At 46.0% G+C, this 19,139-nt stretch overlaps 1 protein-coding gene across 2 annotated transcripts in view; it reads left to right on the top strand.

The window, feature by feature from the left end:
• prkcz (protein kinase C, zeta) overlaps positions 1-19,139 on the top strand; it is a 643,052-nt gene that overhangs the window by 78,574 nt on the left and 545,339 nt on the right. For both annotated transcript variants that reach the window (XM_038773788.1, XM_038773787.1), the window contains exon 3: positions 7,619-7,708. In XM_038773788.1, the coding sequence (XP_038629716.1) occupies positions 7,619-7,708 (90 nt within the window). The remainder of the gene's footprint in view (positions 1-7,618; positions 7,709-19,139) is intronic.

Below are 19,139 nucleotides of genomic sequence, written 5' to 3'. Positions count from 1 at the left end.
TGCTATTTTCCAAGCACCAAATCAGAAAACACCTACATTTACTCTGAGTAGATTCAAAATCTTTCCAGTGATTATTTGAACCACTTCTCATGTAATATTGGCATAGTGGCTAGCACTGCTGCCTCACAGCACCACGCACCTGGGTTCAATTCCGGCCTTGGGTGACTGGGAATTTGCACATTCTCCCATTGGATTCTCTGCATGGATTTTCTCTGGGTGCTCAAGTTTCCTCCTACAGTTGAAATATGTGAAGGTTAGGTGGATTAGCCATGCTAAATTGCCCATGTCCAAATATGCCCATTGGTATCCAAAGATTTATAGGTTAGTAGAGGTTACGGGGATAAGATGGGGTTGCGGGCCAAGGTAGGGTACTCTTTCAGAGGATCGGTGCAGGCTCGATGGGCCAAATGGCCGCCTCCTTCACTGTAGCGATTCAATGGAACATCATAACTTCTTCTTGGAATAATTTTGTGGAAGTCTGCTGGCTTTATATAAACTATTGTTCATTATTACTCAGTCATCCAAGTGGCTACCTTGAGGAAAGATATACTTAGTTATTTACTTCACAATCCCATTATTGAGCTGCCATGTTGAGTGGGGAGGCCCGAGAACGAGATTCTGTGGCTGGGTCCCCTCCACCAGTGACCCCCTAAATAAGGATACCCCTGGAGACCCCCCACAATGATGCCATAAATAAACAGAATCTTCCCCCCAGAAAGGCCATAAATAAAGAGACCCGCACGCATTGGCCTGCATGCACGTGCCCAGATGCATGTCGGGAAGCCCCTGTGAAGAGAGACCCAGATCTGGAAGCTAGAGAGCAGTCCAGACAGGCAGTAAAAGAAAAAGTCACTGCTTCAACACTCGTCTCGGCCATACACCTGCTTGCTCAGGCAGAGGCAGCAACACCTGTCAATTCCTGGAAAGAGAAAACTATTCAGCTGGTTTAACCCCCCCCCCTCCCCCAAACACCATCTTTGATGTGCAAGTCATTCTCTTTGAAATTGATTTTTATTGGGCTGAGATTGACACACATTCCGAGTTGTCAACATTGTTGCATTCATCTTACTTCATGGTTCGTAACTTGGAAGTGGTCTAACTGCACTGTTTATAAACATTAAGCTTTGATTGACGGCTCATGCTTCAAACAGAGTTAGGTGCTGTCAGTTTCTAGCTGACCACTTTAAATCACTCAACCGTGATGGGTCTCTGTGGGGGGGGGTTCTCATTTAGGGGGTCTCTGGGTGCGGTCGCTTTATTTAGGGGATTTCTGTTGGAGGGGGGGTCTGGTGTGGTGGGCAGGTCTTGCATTGTGGAGTTGGGGAGTGGCTATTCGATGGACTTTGGGGGCAACTCCCTTACCTCTTTGGTCCACTGCGTCAAATACACGCTTGTCAGGACCTTACCAATTCTCACCCACATGGTTTCTGGCTCAGGGGACTGGAGAATATGGTGCCTGGCCCAGTATTGGATGCAGTTGGTATTTATGACCCATTTGCATCTTATGCTGGTGCAGAGTGCGAACCTCATTCCTGATGGCAGAGGGGGGTCAGCGCATCAGAAATTAATTGGTGCCATTTTCTCCCTGACGTTGGATTCGCTGCTGCATCGGGAACTCTGCTACTGACAACGAGAGGCGGAGAATCCAGCCCGATGCTTCCTCTTGTGGGGTAATCTAGATAAAGGGGAGCACATTTAAAACAGAGATGAGGAGAAATTGCTTCTCTCAAAGGTTCATGAATCTGCAAAATTTACAACCCCAGATTGTGGTGGGTGCCAGGACATTGAGAAAATTTAAGGAGGAAATGGACAGATTTTTAATTAGCAATGGGATGAAGGGTTATAGAAAACAGGCAAGAAAGTGGCGTTGAGGCTGAAGTGAGATCAGCCATGATCGTCTTGAATGGCGGAGTAGGCGGAATCACCTACTCCTGGTCCTATAATAATAATGTTATTATTGTCAGAAGTAGGCTTACATTAATACTACAATGAGTTCCTGTGAAAATCCTCCAGTCATCACATTCCGACGCCTCTACAAGTATACTGAAGGAGAATTCAGAATGTCCAATTCACCTAGCAAGCACATCTTTTGGGACTTGTGGGAGGAAACTAGTACACCTTGAGGAAAACCACGCAGACACTGGGAGAACGTGCAGACTCCGCACAGACAGTGACCCAAGCCGGGAATCGAACCCAGGTCCCTGGCGCTGTGAAGCAACCGTGCTAACCACTGTGCTGCCTTGCACCCCCCCAAAAAAAACTGTTCATCTCTTCGGAGAGGAGGAGGGAAGGATGGAAACACTGACATCCACATACATGCCACCACTGGAAGTCTCCCGCAGAGCTTAGATTTAATGCGTTCGTTGTGGAATCGCTTAGCTCTGTCTATTACTTGTTGCTTATGCTGTTTGGCACACAAGTAGCCCCGTGTTGTAGCTTCACCAGGTTGACATCTCATTTTTCGGTATGCCTGATGTTGCGCCTAGCATCCTCTCTTGCACTCTTTATTGAACCAGGGTTGATCCCCATGAGATTGCAGATTATGGTTGAATACAATTCTGAAGCTGCTGATGGCCCACAGTGCCTCATGGATGTCCAGTCTTGAGTTTCTAGATCTGTTCGAAGTCTATCCCATTTAGCATGGTGGTAGTGCCACACAACACAATGGAGGGTATCGTCAATATGAAGATAGGACTTTGTTATGTTCTGTGTTCTTAGTACTGTCTGTAGTATTTTATTTGTGTGGCTGGGTTCCTGAGAGATTGTGCAACACTTGAATGCACGTGACGGTTCAAGGCAGTGGAATACGGAAAGGAGAATTGAAAACCCTCGAAGCAGATACTTGCTGAAAACAGCTGAGAAACACTTTGCAAACAACGCCTATTGTTTTGAGTGTTCAATTTGGGGAAACACTGATGTCGAAGCCAGAGTCCAGTGAGGCTAATTGGCTCACAGTGTAACAATTACCTGGGGGATTTGAAATGAAATGAATATCGCTTATTGTCACAAGTAGGCTTCAAATGAAGTTACTGTGAAAAGCCCCCAGTCGCCACATTCCGGCGCTGGTATGGGAATTGAACCGTGCTGCTGGCCTGCCTGGGCTTGCTTTCAAAGCCAGCGATTTAGCCCTGTGCTAAACCAGCCCCAGTTTGAGAATTTGAGGAGTAAGCCATGGAAGTTTGATTGGGAGACATCTGCCACTTGGTTTAAGAGTGGGGTGTGTCTGACCACAGTTGACCGAATGGTTTACAGGGACTGCATTTATTGCGAACATTATGGCAAAAGATATATTTTGTAACCTATGTTATCCTTAAAATCTGTGTACATCAGTGGGAATTAAGGAGGTATCATACGCAAACTTTTTAATATTTTTTTTCTGTTGCTAAATGATTATTGGCAGCTCTGTGACTGTTCATCCATGGGTTCTGAAAAGAAAATTACCGGTTTTTGAGCCAGTATTCCATTCTGGGACCTTCCATCCAGTAGTAACATCAACTGGAGTTGTTACAATATGAATGAATGTGTTTTGCATTCAGTATGAACAAATAAAAAGGCAGTTGCTGTAACCATTTAGACTAGTATGCTGCAATATGTGTATTATAAATGTGATATTATTTGAAGTTTTATTTGTCATATGTCACCTGTTTTAATCAATCTCCTGAAAACAGCAACATTTTTTTTTTAGTACGAAATCTTACAACACCAGGTTAAAGTCCAATAGGTTTGTTTTAAACACTAGCTTTCGGAGCACTGTTCCTTCCTCAGGTGAATGACCTTACCTTAGGGTAAGAAAAGTTATGTTTCTTTCTATGCTTTGCTCAAACTAACTTAAATTGCTTTTACTGCTCCAAAAAAATTACTTTGTGGGTTTTCATTCTCTAATGTTCCATTGTCACAGGGATGGTGAAAATGGCAAGCTTTACCATTAAGGGCAGCACGGTAGCATGGTGGTTAGCATAAATGCTTCACAGCTCCAGGGTCCCAGGTTCGATTCCCAGCTGGGTCACTGTCTGTGCGGAGTCTACACGTCCTCCCCGTGTGTGCATGGGTTTCCTCCGGGTGCTCCGGTTTCCTCCCACAGTCCAAAGATGTGCGGGTTAGGTGGATTGGCCATGCTAAATTGCCCGTAGTGTCCTAAAAAGTAAGGTTAAGGGGGAGCGTTGTTGGGTTACGGGTATAGGGTGGATACGTGGGTTTGAGTAGGGTGATCATGGCTCGGCACAACATCGAGGGCCGAAGGGCCTGTTCTGTGCTGTACTGTTCTATGTTCTAAAGTAAGTTCTGGCACACAGTCCAGCTAGTTCTTCTACCAATTCCTACCCGCCCCCTCCCCCGTCCCAAAACCCTGAATTTGTAGGGACGGATGCATGCTGATTGGTGTGGCTGATGGGTGGATCTGGGAACCGTGAGCTCAAGGCAGTGGAAACCATTGTGAAGGTTTTTAAAGACGCAATAGCATTATTTAGAGAAATTGAATAATTGTAAGTTCTGTTTTTTGTACGTTGTTATGGATCTCTTTTCTAGTGGTAAGTACTGAGGTTCAGTGGTAAAGGAATAGATTTTTAAATTAGTAGATTTTGTTGAAATGTTTTGTAAATCTAGTTGCTTTCCTTGCACTTTGATGTGCATTTCTTGTATCTCTTCAGTTTGTGCTTTATACCTATTCTATGCATATAAAATTTGGACTAATCAGTTGCGGGAACCCAAGTGCAGAAACCCCATAGTGTAACGCAGCAATGTGAATTAGGGTTAGGAACGAAATAGGTGCTAGAGGCAATCTTCATATACAGCAAGAATGAAATTTGAGAGAATGAATGAGTATTTTGAATGTGCCGTCATCAAAATTTAATGTACTGTTTTGGCTGTGATTTGGTATTTGATAAGTGCAAATTTAGTCTATTACAAATTTTTAACTGTAGTTACAAAGAACCATGAGCAAATATTCAACTTTTAATTTGTTAAATGCTTATTTCTTAATATTTTATTTTCTGTGTCTGCATTATTAATTCAAAACCTTTTATAGTTTATGCGAAGGCTGTTATGAATATTTTTATTGAAGTAGTTTTGACTGTTGAAAGTTAATTGCTGTATACCATAATTTAATTGCACTCTGGAATGATCATTTTATGCTCAAGATTAAAGAAACGATACTGCATGTAAAGCTTTATTTGAAATAAAATCCTTCAAATGTTTTAGCTTTGAATAACCCAGCATTTATATCCCTTGCTTTTATTTGGAAATTTAACACCAGTCTCCTGAATCGACTAGCTCCTCCATTGTAACAACTCTGTTTGTTTTAATCAGTGCTATAAATAGAATCTCCTTCCCTACTGTCTAGTTCAGCTCAAGGCTCCCAGGTGAAATATTAACCTATTTTTAGATAACTAAAGATGTGCTGTTCATTTGCAGCATTTTGTTTAATTTTGGATTTTAATCCTTGCAGTTTTTCTTTGAATTGAAAGTTGAATTAAGTTGCAAAAATGTGTTAATGGTTCACTCAAGTGAAATGATGCCCAGATGCACTGCAGCTGCTATAGGCAGTTATTGAGTAGTATGATATGGGCTCCTCATCTTAACGATGCCACTGATGGGATTGGTGAACACACAAATCTATTGGAGGGGAAATATGGCACCTGGCCTCTCTTGAGCTTCGCAGAGTTGACAATGCAGCAACAATTACGGAAGCCTGGGAGCAGGTCATATTTATTTTGCTGGAGAAACTACAAGAAACACATTATTTGATGGGAAAAGGAAATACTAAGTATTAAGTCAACAATACCAGAACAAGGATATAATTTAAACTGCAGCCCTCCTTCCTTATCCACATTTATGATGTTTGTTTGCGATGAAAGGCTATTATAAAATTATTGTACAGAAAGCTATTCCATTCAGTGAAATTCCGAGCTGTCGGGAAAATATGGAAAATACAGTACTCATCAGCTCTGTGTCAGACTGCTGTTTTTCCCTACTCTTCGGATTTTGCACATTGAATGGTAGTTCAGTTTTTGGGGTTGGGGTCTGGGGCACTGCAATGGTTTGACACATCAATAAGTTGAACCAGATTCCAGGCAAGGGCAACAGGTTTTAGACACAGGATATGGGGGAGTATAAAAATAGAGTTGCGATTTTAACAATACAGTTAACAGTTGCTTGGTTCTGCTGCTTGAAGGTTCACTATGGGGTTTCTAAGCTCCAGAATAAGGGAAACGAAGAGGCATCACTGAGATGCAACTGAAGGATTTAATTAATTGGTGTCCAGATGCCACGAAAATATTGGAGTTATTGTCAAAAGGGATCATTTTTCTTAACTGAAATGGAAGTCCCTTGATCTTAACAGATCTATCAGAGAAAGACCAACTAGATCTGTGCAGTTTCCTTGTCCACCATGCATTTGAAAACATGTCCAATTACCCTGTGGTTTCCCCATATTTCTATAAATTTCTCTTCTGCGGGTGTTTAACTAGTCTTCCCTTCTTAGGTTCAACTATTCACCATGGCAAGGCAATGCATATTTCACTTAGAACAGTACAGCACAGAACAGGCTCTTCGGCCCTCGATATTGTGCCGAGCAATGATCACCCTACTCAAACCCACGTATCCACCCTATACCCGTAACCCAACAACACCCCCCTTAACCTTACTTTTTAGTACACTACGGGCAATTTAGCATGGCCAATCCACCTAACCTGCACATCTTTGGACTGTGGGAGGAAACCGGAGCACCTGGAGGAAACCCACGCACACACGGGGAGGACGTGCAGACTCCGCACAGACAGTGACCCAGCCGGGAATCGAACCTGGGACCCTGGAGCTGTGAAGCATTTATGCTAACCACCATGCTACCGTGCTGCCCGTTTCTGCCATATTCTTAACACTGAGTAAAGAAGATTTTCGCTTTCATCGCCTTACTTTGATCGCAACCAATTTTAAATGTGTGACTTTAATCACTTTCTCTCACGAGACCAGTTTTGCCTAACACATTAGCAACTAGCCACATGTGGCGAATTGGGAATACAGCAGTAACTAATGCATTTCTGATAAATAAAAACTGATTAATAGAGAGCATAATTGGGCCTGCGATTGATATCTTAAATCCTTCCACATCATGAGTACTAAATTTAGCCTTTGTATTAAAAGCATGAAAAGCAGAATGCACAATTGTCTTTGACTTCTGCAAATGCGTGACTAAATTTGTCATTGATCATAGTGGTTTCTGAAGTAAATCAGAAAGTACATAACCTGTATAGTGTATGTTGAGGAGTCTTCTCCTAAAATTAAGTGAATGCCGCTAAAACAGTGTCACCTGAGTCACATCTCGAGTAAATCAGTAATTTCTTTTAGTCAACAAGAGGAAATGGTCTTTCCTTTTCAACCAATCAAAACTTCATTTTAGGAACGTGGTAAATTATGTTGCTTTTCTGCTCCAGTAGAAGTAGTTTAAAAATTAAATCCAGGGTGGTTTGACAAACCCATTCAATGGCGAACACTTTGGGGTTAAGGTGTGATGTAGGTTCCTTGGATTGTTAATGTAGTAAATAAAGTATTTCTCTGACAAACCAATGTTTTTAAATTCTTGGCTAGCAGGAGTTCCACTGATTGGTTTTGTTCTTGTTTATAGGGGACCCATGCACTGTTTCATCCCACATGGAACTGGAGGAAGCCTTTCGTCTGTATAACCAGAATGGAGAATCGGGCCTCAATTTACATGGTTGGTAGTCTATTACAGTATTGATTAATGATCTCTTAAAAACCTCTGAAACTTAAATGATGTACCTGGCAAAATGGGACAAACGGTGTTCCTCAGCAGCTTGTACTGGGGCTATAGTTTTCCATGATAAGTAATCAATATGTAATGAATGGAGGACTATAATGTTCTACATCCAGGCTTAAGAACATAAGAACGTAAGAACTAGGAGCAGGAGTAGGCCATCTGGCCCCTCGAGCCTGCTCCACCATTCAATGAGATCATGGCTAATCTTTTGTGGACTCAGCTCCACTTTCCGGCCGGAGCACCATAACCCTTAATCTCTTTATTCTTCAAAAACCTATCTATCTTTATCTTAAAAACATTCAATGAAGGATCCTCTACTGCTTCACTGGGCAAGGAATTCCATAGATTCACAACCCTTTGGGTGAAGAAGTTCCTCCTAAACTCAGTCCTAAATCTACTTCCCCTTATTTTGAGGCTATGCCCCTTGGTTCTGCTTTCACCCGCCAGTGGAAACAACCTGCCCGCATCTATCCTATCTATTCCCTTTATAATTTTATATGTTTCTGTAAGATTCCCCCCTCATCCTTCTAAATTCCAAAGAGTACAGTCCCAGTCTACTCAACCTCTCCTCGTAATCCAACCCTTTCAGCTTTGGGATTAACCTAGTGAATCTCCTCTGCACACCCTCCAGTGCCAATACGTCCTTTGTCAAGTAAGGAGACCAAAACTGAGTACAATACTCCAGGTGTGGCCTCACTAACACTGTATACAATTGCAGCATAACCTCCCTCGTCTTAAACTCCACCCCTCTAGCAATGAAGGACAAAATTCCATTCGCCGCCTTTTAAAAAAAAAAATAATTTTTATTCAGATTTTTACAAAATATCAATGCCAGAAAATATTAACAACGGAGAAAAACAAAAAAGAGCAAACCCCCCCCCCCCCCCCCCCCCCCCCACCCCGGGCTGCTGCTGCTGGCCTTTTCCCCTACCGTTCTGCCAGGAAATCTAGGAAAGGCTGCCACCGCCTGAAAAACCCCTGTACTGATCCCCTCAGGGCAAATTTCACCCTCTCCAATTTGATAAACCCCGCCATATCAATGATCCAGGCCTCCACGCTTGGGGGCCTCGCATCCTTCCACTGAAGTAGAATCCTCCGCCGGGCTACTAGGGACGCAAAGGCCAGAACACCGGCCTCTTTCGCCTCCTGCACTCCCGGCTCCACTGCAACCCCAAATATTGCGAGTCCCCAGCCTGGATTGACCCTGGATCCTACCACCCTCGACACCGTGCTTGCTACCTCCTTCCAAAATTCCCCCAGTGCTGGGCATGCCCAGAACATATGGGCATGGTTCGCTGGGCTCCCCGAGCACCTAGCACACCTGTCCTCGCCCCCAAAGAACCTACTCATCCTCGTCCCGGTCATATGAGCCCTATGTAGCACCTTGAACTGTATGAGGCTTAGCCTCGCACAAAAAGAGGAGGAGTTTACTCTTTCCAGAGCATCTGCCCATGTCCCCTCCTCAATCTCCTCACCCAACTCCTCTTCCCATTTACCCTTCAGCTCCTCCACCGAGGCCTCCTCTACCTCCTGCATCACTTGGTACAAGTCCGAAATCCTCCCCGCTCCAACCCACACCCCCGAGAGCACCCTGTCCTGGACCCCACGCGGGGGCAACAGAGGTAACTCCGCCACCTGCCGTCTGGCAAACGCCCTTACCTGCATGTACCTAAAGATGTTTCCTGGGGGAGCCCGAACTTCCCCTCTAACTCACCCAGGGTCGCAAACTTCTCGTCTAGAAACAGGTCCCTCAACCTCCTAACACCTGCCCTGTGCCAACTCAGGAACCCGCCATCAATTCTCCCTGGAACAAACCGGTGGTTCCCCCGTATCGGGGACCCCATCGAGACCCCCACCTCCCCCCTGTGCCGTCTCCATTGCCTCCAAATTCTGAGGGTAGCCGCCACTACCGGGCTTGTGGTATACCTCATTGGAGAGAGCGGCAGCGGCGCCGTTGCCAGCGCCTCCTGGCTCGTGCCCACACAGGACACCATCTCCATCCTCTTCCATGCTGATCCTTCCCCGTCCATTACCCACTTACGCACCATCGCTGTACACAGGACACCATCTCCATCCTCTTCCATGCTGATCCTTCCCCGTCCATTACCCACTTACGCACCATCGCTGCGTTAGCAGCCCAATAGTACCCACAGAGGTTGGACAGCGCCAGCCCCCCCCTATCCCTGCCCCGCTCAAAAAACGGTGCTATGTCTTTTCGTCCGACGTCACTTCGTCCAACGACACTTCGTCCACGTCTTTTGGTCCAACGTCTTTTTGTCCGCCCGTCTTTTGGTCCAACGTCTTTTTGTCCGATGATTTTTTTCGTCAAAGACTTTTTGTGACTTGACTTTTTGTAACTTGCTTAGTAGCACTCCACTCCACTCCCCACAATAACTTTTTGTAAATAGAAATCTTCTCTAATGCACATAGCAAGGTATAATATGCAATAAAGGATTTTTATTTTTAAAGGTCTCTTTCCTTTAACGAGCCTCGTTAAAGGATAGTTATTATCGTTCTCTTTCCTTTAACGAGCCTCGTTAAAGGATAGATATTACCGTTCTCTTTCTTAATTCGCAAATAACAAATAATGCTGCTGAGGGGTTTCATTCTGCGATAAAGCGTTCGGCGGGTGGAGCTCATTTGAATATCCGGAGGTTAATCAAATCTCTGAAGGAAGAGGAAGGGTCCATAATAGGCAAAAAGGCTCAAATTCTTTGGGGAGATCAGTCGACTTCATGTACGCGATATAAGAAAATAACTGAACGCCTCAAAAGATTGGTCGTTCAATATGATTCTGCAACAAAAATTGATTTCTTGAGGAATGTTGCTTACAATTTACATCAATTTTAAGTAATTTTGGGAATTTTAAGTAATTAGTAAACTTTTAGATTTTTTAACTGCATTTTTAGATTTTTTAACTGCATTTTTCAACTTGCATTTTACTTGCATTTTATCAATTACTTGCATTTTAGCAATTAAATTCACTTGCTGTATTGTACTTGCATTTTATCAATTAAATGGTTTTATACGGAGTTAATTTGTAATTGGATAATTGGACGAAGTGACGTTGGGCCAAAAGACGGGCGGACAAAAAGACGTTGGACCAAAAGACGTGGACGAAGTGTCGTTGGACGAAGTGACGTCGGACGAAAAGACGCGACACGCAAAAAACACCCTTCTCACCCTCAGGGTCCCATGCGCCCACACAAACCCCGCAATGCTCCTGTTGACCCTCCTAAAAACGGCCAACGGGATAAGGATGGGGAGGCACTGGAGCAGGAACAAAAACCTCGGGGGCACCGCCGTCTTGACTGACTTGCACCCTGCCCGCCAGCGACAGCGGCAACATGTCCCATCTTTTAAACTCCTCCTCCATTTGCTCCACCAGCCTGGTAAGGTTAAATTTGTGTAGGGCCCCCCAGCTCCTGGCCACCTGGACTCCCAGGTATCTAAAGCTCCTCTCCGCCCTTTTTAGCGGGAGCCTACCAATCCCCCCTCCTGATCCCCCGGTTGCACGACGAACAGCTTGCTCTTCCCCAGGTTGAGCTTGTACCCTGAGAAGTCCCCAAATTCCCTGAGAATCTTCATCACCTCCGGCATTCCCCCCACTGGGTCCGCCACATATAACAATAAGTAATCTGCATAAAGCGACACTCGGTGCTCCTCCCCACCCCGCACCAGTCCCCTCCAGTTCCTCGACTCCCTCAACGCCATGGCCAGGGGTTTGATTGCCAACACTAAGAGCAGGGGAGACAAGGGACACCCCTGTCTCGACCCTTGCTATAACCGGTAGTACTCCGATTTCCTCCTATTCGTGGCCACGCTCGCCATCGGGGCCTCGTATAACAACCTCACCCATCTGACACCCCTCCCCAAACCCAAACCTTTCCAGCATCTGCCAGCAGCCCCACCTCCAAGCGCCAGAGCGGGCACTGGTGTCTCTCCTCCCAGCTCGAGGTCCACCCAGTGCGGGGCATGATCCGAAATGGCTATCGCCGAATATTCGGCATCCTCCACCCTCGAAATCAGCCCCCTGCTCATAATTTTAAAAATCGATCCGGGAATAGGCCTTATGCACATGGGAGAAGTATGAAAACTCCCTGGCCCTCGGCCTCGCAAACCTCCAAGGATCCACCCCTCCCATCTGGTCCATGAACCCCCTCAACACCTTAGCCGCCGCTGACCTCCTACCCGTCTTGGACCTGGATCGATCCAGTGGCGGATCCAGCACTGTATTGAAGTCCCCCCCCATTATCAGGCCCCCGTCTCCAGATCTAGAATGCGGCCCAGTTCGGGGCGTATACGTTAACCAGCACCACCCGCTCCCCCTGCAGCTTGCCGCTCACCATCACATACCCCCCGCCGCTGTCCGCCACCACATTCAACGCCTCAAACGGCACCCTCTTTGCCACCAGGATCGCCACCCCCCCCCCCCCCCCCCCCCCCCCCCGATTTTTTGCATCCAGCCCTGAATGAAACACTTGGCCTACCTATCCCTTCTTCAATCTAACCTGGTCCGCCACCTTCAGGTGCGTCTCCTTAAGCTTGGCCACGTCCGCCTTCAGCCCCTTCAGGTGCGTAAACACGCAGGCCCGTTTGACTGGCCCATTCAGTCCCCTCACATTCCAGGTTATCAGCCGGATCAGGGGGCTCTCTGCCCCCCTCCCCCGCCGACTAGCCATAACACTTCCTCTGCCCGCCACTTGCCCGCGCCCCCCCGCTCGGCCCGTTCCGCATGGCGGCAAACCCCCATCTCGACTCCCCCCTGCATACTCCAGCTCCTTCCTGGCCATTCCAACAGCAACCTGGTACACCCCCCCCCCCACCCCCCCAAAAGCTAGGACACCACCTAGCCGCGTTACTCCCTCCATAGTACTCCCGTAAGCCTGCTGACTCCTGCTGATCCCGGCAACTCCCGCCTCTCCTCCAACCCCTCCCAGCGTGGGGCTACCCTTCCTCCCCAGTGCCCACCAGCGGGCTCTCCTCCTCCCCCTCCCGCTCTCATGCGGGGAAAAGCCCACGCTTCCCAGCTCCGACCCAGCCCCCCATCAACCCTCAGCGTGGGAAAAAGCCCGCGCTTTCCACCTGCCCGACCCCGCCTCCTCTAAAGCAGCTCGCGGGGCCCCAGCCCCCCTTCCCACCATCAGCTCCCCACACTGCAAGTCTACCCCTCTCCTCGAGCCCATCCACCGAACCCACGCAAAAAGACAGTGTCCCACCGGCCCTGAAAACGACACAGAACCAGCATTAAACAGAAAACACCCCCTCAGAAAATAATACAGTTACACACAGATTCCCGCACCCAACCCTCAGTTTGAGTCCAACCTCTTGGCCTGCACAAAGGCCCACGCCTCCTCCGGGGACTCGAAGTAAAAGTTTCGGTCCTTGTAGGTGACCCACAAACGCGCCGAACTTCACTTCTTTTCTGTGCAGCACCGCCTTCGTCCGGTTGTACCCGGCCCTCCGCTTAGCCACCTCCGCACTCCAGTCCTGGTAGACCCGTACCACCGTGTTCTCCCACCTGCTACTCCGCTCCTTCTTGGCCCATCTGAGCACACACTCCCGGTCAGCGAACCGGTGGAACCGCACCAGCACCGCCTGTGGCGGCTCATTCGGCTTGGGCCTTCTTGCCAGTATTCTGTGGGCCCCCTCCAGCTCCTGGGGCCCCTGGAAGGACCCAGCTCCCACCAGCAAATTCAGCAGGACGACCACGTAGGCCCCCATGTCTGACCCCTCCAGCCCCTCCGGAAGGCACAGGATCCGCACATTTTTCCGCCTCGACCGGTTCTCCATCTCCTCGAACCGCTCCTGCCATTTTTCATGGGGAGCCTCATTCATCTCCACCTTTACCGCGAGGGCTGAGGCCTCATCCTCTCTTTCAGAGGCCTGCTGTCGGATCTCCCGGATTGCCACCCCGTGGGCTGTCTGAGTCTCCAGCAGCTTGTCGATGGAAGCCTTCAACGGCTCTAGCAGCTCCGCTTTGAGCTCCCGGAAGCAGCGCTGGAGAGCTTCCTGCTGCTCCTGCGCCCACTGCCTCCATGCCTCTTGGTCTCCGCCGGCCGCCATCTTGTGCTTCTTCCCTCACTTTTACTTTGGCGCTGCCACCGCTATCTTGCTCGCCCCACTCCTGGTCCAGGCCATATACTGCTGGGGAAATGCTGCTGACTCCTTCCCACGCCGGGAACCGTCGAACAAGTACCGCCGGGGGCACTAAAAAGAGCCCAAAAGTCGGTTCCTGGCGGGAGCTGCTGAACGTGCGGCCTAGCTCCGCATAGCCGCAACCGGAAGTTCCCTTCGCTGCCTTAATCACCTGTTGCACCTGTAAACCAACTTTTTGCGACTCATGCACTAGCACACCCAGGTCTCTCTGCACAGCAGAATGCTTTAATATTTTATCATTTAAATAATAATCCCTTTTGCTGTTGTTCCTACCAAAATGGATAACCTCACATTTGTCAACATTGTATTTCATCTGCCAGACCCTAGCCCATTCACTTAACCTATCCAAATCCCTCCGCAGACGTCCAGTATCCTTTGCACTTTTTGCTTTACCACTCATCTTAGTGTCATCTGCAAACTTGGACACATTGCCCTTGGTCCCCAACTCCAAATCATCTATGTAAATTGTGAACAATTGTGGGCCCAACACGGATCCCTGAGGGACACCACTAGCTACTGATTGCCAACCAGAGAAATACCCATTAATCCCCACTCTTTGCTTTCTATTAATTAACCAATCCTCTATCCATGCTACTACTTTACCCTTAATGCCATGCATCTTTGTCTTATGCAGCAGGGCAGCACGGTGGCTCAGTGGGTTAGCACTGCAGCCTCACGGCGCCGAGGTCCCAGGTTCGATCCCGGCTCTGGGTCACTGTCCGTGTGGAGTTTGCACATTCTCCCCGTGTTTGCGTGGGTTTCGTCCCCACAACCCAAAAAATGTGCAAGCTAGGTGGATTGAACATGCTAAATTGCCCCTTAATTGGAAAAATGAATTGTGTACTCTAAATTAATTTTTAAAAATCTTATGCAGCAACCTTTTGTGTGGCATCTTGTCAAAGGCTTTCTGGAAATCCAGATATACCACATCCATTGGCTCCCTGTTATCTACCGCACTGGTAATGTCCTCAAAAAATTCCACCAAATTAATTAGGCACGATCTGCCCTTTATGAGCCCATGCTGCGCATGCCCAATGGAACAATTTCTATCCAGATGCCTCGCTATTTCTTCCTTGATGATAGATTCCAGCATCTTCCCTACTACTGAAGTTAAGCTCACTGGCCTATAATTACCCCCTCACTGCCTACCTCCTTTTTTAAACAGTGGTGTCACGTTTGCTAATTTCCAATCCACCGGGACCACCCCAGAGGCTAGTGAATTTTAGTAAATTATCACTAGTGCATTTGCAATTTCCCTAGTAATCTCTTTTAGCACTCTGGGATGCATTCCATCAGGGCCAGGAGACCTGTCTACCTTTAGCCCCATTAGCTTGCCCATCACTCCCTCCTTAGTGATAACAATCCTCTCAAGGTCCTCACCTGTCATAGCCTTACTTGTGTCTTCCACTGTGAAGACCGACCCAAAAAACCTGTTCAGTTCCTCAGCCATTTCCTCATCTCCCATTATTAAAACTCCCTTCTCATCTTCTAAAGGACCAATATTTACCTTAGCCACTCTTTTTTGTTTTATATATTTGTAGAAACTTTTACTATCTCATTTTATACTTTGAGCAAGTTTACTCTCATAATCTATCTTACTCTTCTTTATAGCTTTTTTAGTAGCTTTCTGTTGACCCCTAAAGATTTCCCAGTCCTCCAGTCTCCCACCAATCTTTGCCACTTTATATGCTTTTTCTTCAATTTGATACTCTCCCTTATTTCCTTAGATATCTACGGTCGATTTTCCTTCTTTCTACCGTCCTTCCTTTTTGTTGGTATGAACCTTTGCTGAGCACTGTGAAAAATCGCTTGGAAGGTTCTCCACTGTTCCTCAACTGTTCCACCATAAAGTCTTTGCTCCCAGTCTACCATAGCTAGTTCTTCTCTCATCCCATTGTAATCTCTTTTGTTTAAGCAAAAAACACTAGTATTTGATTTTACCTTCTCACCCTCCATCTGAATTTTAAATTCCACCATATTGTGATCGCTCCTTCTGAGAGCATCCCTAACTATGAGATCATGAATCAATCCTGTCTCACAGGACAGGATCTAGGACCGCTTGTTCCCTCGTAGGTTCCATTACATACTGTTCTAGGAACTAGGAAGCTTCTTGGGAATACTAACAAATTATGCAGATGAGAGCAGGAGGTTAGATAACACAAGTGGGTAACATTGTGTCTCCTAATATTATAAGTATAAATGGTGCTAAGACAGTTGAGAACGCTGTGAGGACTTGTAATTTTTCCCCCCTCACTCTTTGATTGATCGTAACGGTTTTCTTTTTGTAATTTATAAGGATGAAAGTATTAATGCATTGTCTGTGCTTTACCATTTATGTGCTGATTGCTAAGATGTCAAGTCAGACAGGGCTTCTTGAGTTTGCACACAAAGTGGTTAGTTTTTATTGAGCTAAAAACCCACCCAGGTCAGATGTAATGTTCGCAACACATGCATGTACATGTATAGACTCAAAATTACATGCTGTACAGCAGGATGTTACTTTTTTTGGCCAAATAGAAGATTCAATGATTAAAAAAATGTTCAATGTTTTTAAAACGCAAGTCCACTGTTTGAGATCTTCGCTGGTGTTCGTGTTGTGGCAGATTTTTTCCCATGGTGGTTTCGAAATTCCAATGGGGTTGAGGCTGATGTAAACTGCAATTACTGGAGACAGTCTCTTTTTAAACTTAATCCGTCTTTTCCAAAATTCTATGATATTGCACCTGATGTTCCTTTTGATTGAAATTCTCTATCACTGTGATGTATTCCACAATGTACCAGAGATGGGGCTCCGAACATGAAAGCGGAGTAGAGGGAGATATAGTGTTCCTGCTCCATTGGCTGGTTTCTTCTGGACTGCTTTTAGCAGCTTTGTAATAATAAATATTTCAAAATTGTTATTCTTGCAAGATTACTCTTCTCATGATGAGCTGGGTATTCCACAGAAGGCAATTGGTTCGCACATGGCTCAACAGACCTTGGCTAATGTGTGGTGGTGATTAGTTTATTACATATCCCAGCCATTACCTTTGAATAGACCATCCTTTCCTATGATGAGCTAGGAAGAACATATCAACGTTTATGTAGCCATTGTCCCGGTAGACTTTTTGTCTCTACATTGAAAGGCAGTTTTATAGACATGTAAATAGTGAAAAACAGTTACAGTTTCAGTTATCTTTGAAGTAATTCTTGATATTAGCAGGTGTGAAATTTACTAGGAGGTTGCCATAAGCATTTCCCAATTGTAATTCATGTGGAAACTTTCAGAAACTGTCCAGTTTGTAATACCAGATATGTCAGGTGACCGGTGGAAGTCATCCTAAGTCCGTGTTTGCTTGCTTTAAAAAAACTTTTAAAAAGAAGTTCAATACTTATTCGATAATCGATGAAATTAAAGATTAATATTACACATGTCACATTATCATCACAATGACATTGAACTAAAATTTTAATTTTATTCAACTTGGTAATTTAGCAAAAATATCAATGCCCCTGGCATGAGTGTAGCAGTTGTGGGGCTATAATTAACCCCACAATCTCATTTCCATTTATTAAATCAGTTAAGCTGCAGGCATTGGCAGGGTTGACAACGTTTTCTTGTGGGGCCTGGAGGAGCACTTAAATAAGAAAGTAACTTGCTTGGCCTCTCATTCATCTGACCTGATGCCAGCTTTTTCTGGCGGTCATTCAGTGACAGTCAAGTGTCCTGAGATAATTGGATCTGAAATCACAATATTACAATATTAAATTTTGATTTTTTTTTTTGTAATTAATATTAAAGCTGCAGATACATTTTTAAAAATGATTATGTTTATGTTTAATTCTGCTTTGTTGTGATTAGTGACCAAATCGAATCTCACATCCTGAAGTGTTTGACTGCAGTGTTGAGTATGAGAAGGAGCTTAGAAAAGAGAAATTGATCGAGTTAGGGGCTTGATTTAAAAAGAAAAATATTCTTTCAGCTTTGAGTACTTCATTCTTTCTGAGATTTCCTGCACTAAAATCAAGCCAAACGGCGATATAGTTTAGTCACTGATGATGTGTTTCACTGTGTCCCAGGATTTAATGTCTTGGCCCAGGAGAATGGGAAGATACAAAGACTACAATAGTTTCAAATGTGACATAATGGGTTTCTTTCTCTCAACTGGACAAATTAAGTTGGATAATTTCTTTGGTGAAATGTGCCATTTGTAAATTACGGTTTGTGTTATGGTATACTTTTTAAAAAATAATTTTTATTGAAAAATTTGTATTTATACAACAACAACGAACCGTAATAAAATACCAATAATAACAATAATCATAGCAATCATAAACATTCACCCATCCTCAATGAACAACAAAACATATTAACAACTTAATTTAACACAATGTTAAGTTGCATAACCATGAAAAAAATAGAAACAATAATAAGGAACCACCCCCCCCCCGGTTGCTGCTGCTATTGACCAAGATACCTCCGCCGGGCTACTAGGGACGCAAAGGCCAGGACACCGGCCTCTTTCGCCTCCTGCACTCCCGGCTCCACCGTAACTCCAAAAATCGTGAGTCCCCACCCTGGTTTGACCCTGGATCCAACCACCCTCGACACTGTCCCCGCCACCCCCTTCTGCTTTGTTCTTTGGATCTTTATCCTTCTTCAGCAGCAAAGCTTTCGAGGCATGCCACAATGTCTGTGGCAGCAGCCCCTTCCCTATCGCCACCTCGAACATTCCCACCATCGGCGGCACCAACCTTTCCCTAGATTTCTTGTACACCAATGGGAACCCAACCGGCCCTGCCGCCTTCCCCCGACTGCATCCTCCCAATTGCCTCCTTTATTTCCTGTTCCCCTATCAACCCCTCCAATGTGGCCCTACCCTCCTCCCCCAAACCAGGAATTTCTGCATCTTCCGGCCCACCCCCGTTGGCTCCTACCTGTACAAATTCTCATAAAACTCCTCAAACACCCTATCGTTCGGGTCCGGGGTCGTCACCAATGTTCCCATCCTATCCCGCATCTGCACAATTTCCCTCGTCGCCGCCTCCCTTGGACGTTGGCCCCACAACATGCACCTGCATTCTCCCTGTACTCACCAGGCTCCAATGTCCGCAGCCCCTCCCCCCACCACACCTCCATTCACTAGCTAACTTAGCTTGCTAGTGCGAGGGCCCCTGCCCAGGCCCCCTCCCCCGATCTTGGCGGCTCATTCGCCTTCGGTTTAGGCCT

The sequence above is a fragment of the Scyliorhinus canicula genome, chromosome 16, assembly GCF_902713615.1.
Source record: "Scyliorhinus canicula chromosome 16, sScyCan1.1, whole genome shotgun sequence".
NCBI classification, from domain to species: domain Eukaryota; kingdom Metazoa; phylum Chordata; class Chondrichthyes; order Carcharhiniformes; family Scyliorhinidae; genus Scyliorhinus; species Scyliorhinus canicula.
The sequence above is the reverse complement of the archived record's forward strand: the minus strand, read 5'-3'. Positions and strand labels throughout refer to the sequence as shown.